Source organism: Acanthisitta chloris, unplaced genomic scaffold, assembly GCF_000695815.1.
Source record: "Acanthisitta chloris isolate BGI_N310 unplaced genomic scaffold, ASM69581v1 scaffold3247, whole genome shotgun sequence".
In the NCBI taxonomy this organism is placed as follows: Eukaryota; Metazoa; Chordata; class Aves; order Passeriformes; family Acanthisittidae; genus Acanthisitta; species Acanthisitta chloris.
In genome coordinates this window covers 6,147-15,332 of record NW_008681894.1, presented here as the reverse complement: position 1 = coordinate 15,332, position 9,186 = coordinate 6,147, and the positions used below count along the sequence as shown (strand labels likewise).

The 9,186-nt window shown below is 46.0% G+C and overlaps 1 protein-coding gene across 1 annotated transcript in view; it reads right to left on the bottom strand.

The window, feature by feature from the left end:
* The window catches only part of TMEM86A (transmembrane protein 86A), a gene marked incomplete at its 5' end in the record, with an annotated part of 13,316 nt that extends 7,056 nt beyond the window's left edge, over positions 1–6,260 (bottom strand). The window contains one exon of the mRNA XM_009078259.1: positions 6,139–6,260. Coding sequence (XP_009076507.1) covers positions 6,139–6,260 — 122 coding nt within the window. The remainder of the gene's footprint in view (positions 1–6,138) is intronic.
* Positions 6,261–9,186: the final 2,926 nt, after the last annotated feature.

The window sequence follows — 9,186 nt, the reverse complement described above, 5'->3', positions numbered from 1 at the left end:
CAAGCTTCCCCCTCCTTCAGACCCAGCACCTTGCCTTCTGAAGCGACACACCAGGCTCAGATTATCCAAAGCCAGTGCCTAGCTCCAGCTCTGCTTCCTCCCCTTCTGACTCTTTTTTATTAAAAATGTAGTTTATCACATCACCAGCTCACAGATGCAGGCAACAGATGACAGTGCTTTTGGCAGGGTTTCCTCCTCTGCCCCACCAGCCATGGAGGATCCCCACCATGACGTAACAAGCCTGAGATCTTCAGCATGGAAAACTAACAACCTCCAGAGCTACAAAGTGCAAAGAATTTACATCATCAACAGTGCTCCAGGCTCCTGTAACAGTCTCAGTTAAGGTAGGCAGTTTTGTACCTCTGAAGACAAAAGCTTATGCTGAAAGATATAGTTCAAGTTCAGGCTGTTTGCAACACATCACAGCGGCACTGTTAGAAGCATATGGCAGAGTATTTGGGTTAATAAGCACAGGAAGTTTTATTTAATACTTCATATTAAGAGAAAAACACCTGCTAGGAGCAGTTACCATTACAATCCCAGCTTGCCCTCCCCTGCGTGCATGCATGATGAGACAGGTTTTAATTACACTTGTCATTTTCCCCGGGAACCCTGCCTTGCTGAATATAAGATGTGCACTTGTGCAGAATAATTATGTTTGCTTGGCAAACTTAAAATTACCATTTCTTACCATCTGAATGTGAACTTTGCAAGCCCAGCCAGCATCCTAATAATAATTAAGGAATTTTTCATATATAAGGGGTCAGATTCCAGTCTCACTTACTCAGCTGTAACCCTGAAATTTACAGTGTTGCAGAACCCTAGTATAACACTTACCTGGTACATCTAGAAGGGCTACAGGCTTCTGTCATTGACACTTTGTTCCTCTACATTTTTTTCTACAAGTATACTTCAGAGGAGTTATTTCCAACCATGCCCTTGCCTATCCCTGAATGCTGCAGCTCAGTGGAGCCCCTGTCATGGCTCTGACCAAAACAAGGGCCCCATGGGGGACACCACTTGCTGAGACAGAGGTACCTGTGCAGCTGAGGGGTGGGCAGCACATCCTTCTGGGGTAGTGTGGCACTAGAAATACTTGGAAGAAGTCCTCCAAGAAAAACTGAGGCAACCAGAGGGTAAGGCTGGGAATTACTCTCTGTTTGGACATGTGGCTAAGGCTTGGAAAGACGTAATAGGGCAACTTGCTACCTGAAGGACAAGTCAAGGCTGGTATTGGGAAACCATGTACCAACACGACTGAAGGCTGTGGTTTGAGGAAAGCCAAGCATATAATCCATGACTGGACTTGCCTGTACCTCAGGGAAGGGAACATTATTTCTTGTCTGCATGGATAAATTGCATCAAACCACCCATCTCCCTTGCACCTGTGCCTCAGAGACAGAATGTGAGATGGGGCTGTGCCACGACAATGGAAAAGGAAGTACTTGACACAGGTGACAAGATCCTTTTTGCTAATGTATGTGATTGTCATGGCTTTAAGTTGGGCTTTGCCATTTTGCTACAGATTGTATTGCATTTTTCTTCCCAATTCTTTTCTCCTTCCACTGCTGATTTACTCAGTGCTGAAACACAGTACAGAAAACATCTTGGATCTAATGACAATTGCTGAGTTTTGAATTTCTAAACTGAGCATAACTAAGGGCATTTTCTCAACTCCTATGCCTACTAAGTTACTTAGAATCTTTAAAAATTAGTTTAAACTGCTAGAAAACCACTATCTCTCTATTTGTGGAATTACAGAGAAGTAGTATTTCTTAAATTATCTGTATCCAGTCAAATCCCATGAAACCCTCCAGGATTTCGGCAGACTAGGAGGAAGTTGGCTCTCACCAAGAGATTTTGAACAAGATGATCTCCAGAGGTCCCTTCTAATGTCAACCATTCTATGATTTTGTGATCTTCAAACAGAACATGGCATTGGCATGGAGGCTCAGGGCTTGGATATCTGCCTTCCTGCTAGGGATCCATAGGTTTACAGTATCCCTTCTTGGTTTGTCTGATCTCATTCTGCTCCAGTGTGAAATACTGCTCATTTCCTTGTTGCTGTTGCAGCAACAGGTGACACTACCACACAGGTATTCCAACCATACTGTGATTTGGTATTGGTGTAAGACATCTCGAGAGGTTAGTCCAGCTGATGAAAAACACAGTTACAGGAAACCTGAAGAAGTAACTCCAGGTAATAAGGATTGACAAAAACTTCCCAATGTGCAAAATATACAAGCTGTAGCACACAAAAAGCTTCACACAACAGCTCCTAAGCAACATCAGAAATTAGTTACTGGTGAAGCACCAAGAACCCAGGGAGTCCATGCTGGATGATCACATCTTGTGCCTCCCCACTACACAGCACTAGCAGAAGCCCACGATTCACATCTGTATAGACCAGTACTCACTATGGGGTATGACCTGGGGAACATCTGTGCTGCTCCTCAGCAGCACAGAGAGCCTGTTCTGACTGCTGCAGATACATAATCAAGCTAAAAATCTTAGACCTGGCTCCTCTGCTTCAGAATAAGCCCCATCCACAGAGGAACAGCCACATTCATAAGACAGTGCCCTGATTTTCTTTAACATTTTGGAGCCAATTGTCTGTATCTGTATCACAAGTAGGATGAAGAAATTCCAGCTGCCACAGGGAGGGAGACATCTTCCTAGTGAGGTACAGAAGAACGTCAGAAGTTTATTGCCTTGAAATGCTAAAGTTGGGCAAAGTTCACTGCTCCTAAGGCTCGCTGTCCCAGCAAACAGTGTGGAGTATCAAACAATGCTGTTCTCTCTGCAAAGCCCCCAAAATCAGCCTGCACAGAAAATGAATATACAGACACCAGCTGTGTGCCAACCTGCTGTGGGAATATGGCTCATGCCCATTGGGCTGTAAAATGCTGCTTTCCCTGAAGAGTGCTTTAAAAATAATACCCCAGCTATTCTACTGAGCAACACTTGAGCACAACAGTGTGCACTGGCCAAAAAAAGCTGGGCCATTGTCCTCCACCCATCCCTCCTGGTGGCCTTGGCTGCTTGAGTACCAGTTTGTGTATCCACATCCGAGCTGCTTCTCCTGGCTTTTGGCATCCTGCATCATGGATCCTGCCTTGGTTCTGTCCTAGTGTGGCATTATGTGACAATGCTCTTACCCTCAGTTGTGCACTGGTAAATATTTATTTGGCTTCATTGCCATGAATTATGCTGCCACTAAAAACCCATGGCTCGTGTTTCTCATTCCCCAGATTATGTGGCTCTCTGCAGGGCACTGACAATCCTCTGTGCAGTCTGTCACAGAGGGAGAGTTGCTTCATCCTGGGGATGGACGACAGTTAGGACAAAGTATATGTTTGTTCAACAGGCTCTCATCTACGGAGCAAAAGGACACCATGACAATTCACCATTGGGCTGAGCCTACAGAAAACCAATCTTTGTGCTTATAACCAAAATGAGTAGAGCACAAGGAGGAGCCCATGTGTGCACTGATTCACGCCAGAGGCAGCTGTTTCACCTCAGAATTCAACAACCTACCAGCTTTTGCTGAACCAAGGAGGAACACAGCAGTGCCAGGCAATTCCTGGCCATGAACCCACGTGAGCTGACTGCAAAGCTGCCATTCCCATCCTCCTGGGCTTGGTTTCACATTCCTACCTTTGCTCAGGTGGTACAACATCAGGGCTTCTGAATATGTACACACTGAAACTGATATAAAAGAGGGAATTTTTAGACAGGAGACCAGATTGTGTAATAGTGAGGATTCAGCTGTTTAGTACCCAAATACACCATTTACATCTTCCTTATTCCGGGTGGATGCAGAGGCCATCACAATGACCAGCCCTGGTGTGGCACCAGTGGCCCCTTTGGCTGCTCAGCTCTGCACCCATCACAGGTATCCTGCAGAGGTGAGCAAGAGGGAGACAGATGAGAGGTAAAGTGGTCAGCCAGTTGGCACCTTTTATTCCAGAGGATTGCTGAAATGTTAGGGCTAGCTGGGACAACAGCCTTGACAACAGCCTTTTGTCAAAGAAGGCACTGGCTCATACATGCCCCAAGTTGCTCCTGAATAAAATTTGGAGAAAACATGCTTGTTACAGCGGGTGACGAAGAGTTACTGAACCTGTCAGCCAACCTATCTGAAATACTGTGTTGGTGCAAACATATTTGTGCAATTAATAAGATGATTTATGTTTCTGTTGGAGATGCCATGAGCCAGGCATACGAGGCAGATAGCTCCTAACAGACTCTACATACCATAGGAAATTCAAAGTGACAGACAAACCATCCTCCCCTCCAGTGCAGACAAGATCATAAAGATTCCATCTAAAATGGATTTGTAACATAGCCAGTAATTCACCAAGAAGATAGTACATGATTTGCCTTTAGGACAATGTGTTTGCTGATAATCCTCTGTCTCCATCATGTTTATGCCATGCAATGAGTTTTGCTAGGTCTTGCAGTGCTTTATTGCAGCTTCTGGCACTTCCCAGTACAACTCAGGGCCTCCATTTCTCTCACAAGGGCAATGCAGTGAAACTCAGCTCATGCTTGGCTGTTCAGTCAGACCTGCTCACAAGGGGTCAAAAAATCATGGGTTTGAATAACAGGAGCCTCCATTGTTCAGCACAAGCCAGAAGTAACAGAGCTCTGCCTGAACACTTCCTGCCTGCAAAAGGACAATCCTCCCAGCTCAGATACATGTCTGTCCAAGACAGTTCTTCTACATCAAGGGTCTCTCCAACTCCTGCAAAATAGGGCTGGTCTGTTGGTTTCTGTCATCCCTCCTTCTAGCCCAAAAGCCTGGGTACTCTCTTCCTCCCCTCAGTTAAGTAAAGTAAGGTCCAGCTGTACTTCCAAGCTTTGCTCCACAACAGACTGACACAGGGTTGAAAGCTAGAAGTATTTGACTTCTTTTTCTTAAGACCAAGCTATGGCTATTTGCCAGAAAAAATGCAATTAAAAAATTGGCACAGGCCCTCAGTTCTTGGGTGGTGAACTCAGCTATACTGCTGCACAAATTCTTGGCATCAGAAAAGTCATCCTTTGGTGGAGGCACAGGGGAGCAGACAGTGAGTGAGAATCAATCAAATTAGCATCTATCAAGGGCCCCTGTGCATGGGCTGCTCCACACATGGCTGCATGCAGAAACAAGAACCACAACAAAAATTTTCACTTCCAAGCCCAACTTGCTGTCACACCAACATCCAGCCTGGTCTCCAGATTAACCATGGGGAGGGGATGAAAACCTGTCAGCACTGAGGTTAAAGTCTTCCAGATGAACATCTTCCCCCCAGATGCAGAAAGAAAGGAGGAAATTTGAAGCAGAAGTTGCTCCACAGATGCCTGGCAGCAGGGCAACTTTGCCTGCACCAGCCTCTCTCAGGTGAAATGGCAGCTTGAGTCCCCACAGTGAGGCAGCACACCAGGGCACAGCAGGGACATGGCACTGCCACCCAGCTGAGCAGCAAAGCCAAGGGTAAAGAATGGGATGCCTGGTACCAAGACAGCTGGGGAGCATATGAGCAAGGCTCATGGTTCCGCGGGAGCACCAGTGACATGAGATTGCAGACCTTGCTTTTGCAAAGGTCTCTCTCCTGATGTTTGCTCCCCAAGTGTGATTTCTCCACCACAGACTGCTGTCTGTCCCTAGCTGCAGGTACTGCTCAAGAAAAGTCTGTGCTACCCAACACTTCATCTTAGCCGTGCTGTGATCTATCACCAAACCCCCTGCCATCTGTTGTATGGGAGTAAACTTCTGAAGGGGATTGTCTAGGACAAGTTTTAGGAGAAACACACAATGTATGAAGGATAATCAAATAAAAGACTTGGGAATGTAAAAGAGAGAAGCATTAGGCAAGCTTTGTGGTTCTCCAGAGGACAACAAAATAGCTACAACCTTGAATACTTGTGCAGTGATCAGGGAGGGACAGGAGCAGTAACAGGCAAGGGGGGCAGGCAGCCTTCATTTCTGCCTCTTCCCAAGTTAAGGCAGGAGAAGCCAAACTGGCGCTCTCAAACAAACAGCAAAGCCCATGTTAGCAAAGATGTATTAGGAATACAACAGCAGTCCTGTCTTGTCTTCAGGTGCTTAATGAAGAAATCAAAACATACTGGGTACGGAGCAGTCACACTGGCTATGCTCACGGGGCTGCTGATGAGGCCAGTTTGGCTCAGCAGCCAATGTGACCTGGGAGCTCTTGGACATTGCAGCTCTCTGCTGCTACACCCACGAGTTAAAAAAAGTGTATGGAAAGCACCTGGGACGTAAAATAGCGTCAGAAAAAGTCACAAATGGGAAACCGGAGTCTCACCTTCAAAAGACTCCTTGCAGGAGGCTTTAGAAACGTGAAGGAATGGTCCCTCAACAGCCTAACGTAGATGCAGGTGGTTCTGGAGCCAAGGAAATCACTCCACTGCATCAGGGCACTGCCTGTGCCACATGTAACCGGCACCTGCTCCTGCTTCTTGCCTTTTACACCATGACATTTCCAAAGCAATACTGACACAGTGGACCATGGTGTTCTCTCCCATAGTTAAGGAAGTTACAGTATCCAGAAAGAGTATCTCATGTATACAGAAGAAGAAATTGTGTTTGCTTTGATAACAAGCTATGCAACAGTGTTTCTGGGACCTTCCTGCACCATGCAGGACCTACTGCTATCAGGCCAGGCAAAGTGAGATACCACTATAACCACCAATACCTTACAAAGGGCTATCTGCCCTTGGATTTCTGGAACTGCAGGGAAGCTTTCAAGGTGGTGAAGCCTTTCTTTAGCAGATGTTAACTCACAAAAGTCAAACTACAGACAAACACATTTTACCCTGAACTGAAGACTCGGCTTGCATTTATGTGTTTTAGCTAGGGCTTGTTTTCTGGGGGTTGGGTTTGCTTTTTTCCATTACCACTTATCTGTCCTGTCTACCAGACTGGCACAGGACCACAAGCAGGGCTATTTTAAAAAGCTTTCCTTAACCTAGTGTAGTAATGATTGACTCCACATCTGTAGCAATCCTATAGCTGTCAGCAGTTTTGGAGATAGCCTTCTGAGTACGGTCAATAATGTGCCACTGCCAAGGACTTGCAATATTAAACTAGTCAAGAATTCAAATGTCTCTGCAGGGCTGTAGGGGCTGTCACAGACTAATGGTTTCAGGGTAGTCCATTGACTCTCAGAAATGAAAGCAAAAATACAGTATTTGCCTGCCAGCATCTAATCTTGGAGCAAAGATTGCTTTTTCCCTCCTGGGATTCCACATCTTCTTTTCTGTGTAGCAGAAAGCAAACCTCTCCAAACATTTCCTTTGCTGTAACATTCACAAAAGAATCCCTTGCAGATGTTTAAAAACCTGAACCACAATGGGTCTGTCTTTTCATTTTGCTCATCAGAGCTGCAGTGCTGCCACAGAAAGGGCACGTACCCTTCCCACTGAGTGAGGTCAGGTGGGGCTGTATCCCTTCTACTGCCCTGGACATCCAGAGGATGCTGTAAAGCCACAGGGAACTTCAGGAGCCAGCCAGCACCCTGAAATGCATAGCTGGTACCCACCCCAGGCAATTCTCCTCAGGATGGGGGCACTTATTTGGCTTGTCACACTAAAATCCAGATTTAAAAAATTCTACTGTTTATGGAAAAGTCTCCACAACTTATCCTGGGGATGGTTTCCAGGCTACAAGCACAAGTTTCTCAGGAAACTTGTCATTATTTATACCACACTTCTCTGTGAAAGAGAGTGCAGATTTCTGTCACCCAGGAAGAGGCAGTGTTAGGTTTTATGTTACTGTAAACATTACCTTGGAGGGGCTGGGTAAGCCCGAGATGTGAGCTCTGGGACACATCAAAAAATAGCACCCCCTTGCAAGACCCATTGCTACAGACAAGTGCCACACACTGACATCTGCCCCTCGAGCTGTGTGGCAAGACTGCAGTCTCTCTCCAGTCTCTGGTGTAGACCCAGAATAAAATGCCCTAGGAAGAACTGTCAGTTCTTTCCTTGTCAGCACCAAGGGCAGGTTGAGTCTCTGGGTAATAGCAGTGAGGGATCTGCCCACAGAACATTTTGTCCCCAGGATTGAAATCCATCTTTTGCCTGCACTCTTGCACCTCCAGCCACAACCCACAGCAACACCTATGTACGTGTTGGGTCGACCCCAGCCACACTGTCACTTGGCTGCAGCTGAGGGTATGAATTAAATAATGGGTGTTTGGGGCAAATGGGCACTTGGGAAAGCTCTACCCATTGCTGCTTTGCTGGCAGGGATTAGGATTTGGGAGGGAAGGGAGGCACTTCCATCCAGAAGCAACTTCTTCAGCAAAGAAGAGATCATTTTACCTACAATCTGTGGGGAATGATGTGGGTCTAAATGAAGAGCATTGCAGGCATTGGTGCTGTCACAGCCCTTTACAGGAACAGCTGAAGAGCCAGTAATGCAGCAGAGAAGGCAGGTGGCACATGACAGGCTATACCAGCCCTACCAGCCATTGCCAAAGACATGCAAAGGATGAAACCATCTCAGGAACTGAAAAGGCATTTTGGCAGCTCACTTTTCTGGCTTGCAACAGATTCACGAACACCTGACAGAGGTGAGGCTTTTGCAAAAGGGACAGGAAAGAAGAACTGAGAGAACAAGGGAAGGCAGCTGCCAGTATCTGGGAAAGCTGGCAGCTCTGCACAAGAGACTTTAACTATACGAATCCTCACAAGGGGCTGCAATAATACCAGCAAAAGAAAGTAGTGCTGTGCTGGGAAACCCAGGAAGGAAAGCTCTTCTTGTGCCTAATGGGAACCTGAATGAAAAGCTCTACCTGTGTATCATGTCCTGCAGGCTGAAAGCATTTGAACGCTGATGTTAGAGAAAATTAGAAGTGCAAATAGAAATGTACCCCAATAAAGATGTGTATTTAGAGAAGTGCCACTCTGGTACTTTTTAAAAAAGCAACTGCCCTCCTCATGTTACCATGGGATCGATATGCTTAAGAGAAAGCAGGGTGTAACATCGAAGAATGACAGTGGAGTCACAGATTTTATTTCCAATATCTATTCTTGCATCAAGATGTTGTGACCTAGGCAAGTCAGATTTAGACACAACTTGCATGAAGATAAATTGGACTCTCCCAGTCAATCTCAACAGATGTGGAGTAGGCAGTTGTAAACACTAACCTGCTTAAACACTAACCCACACAC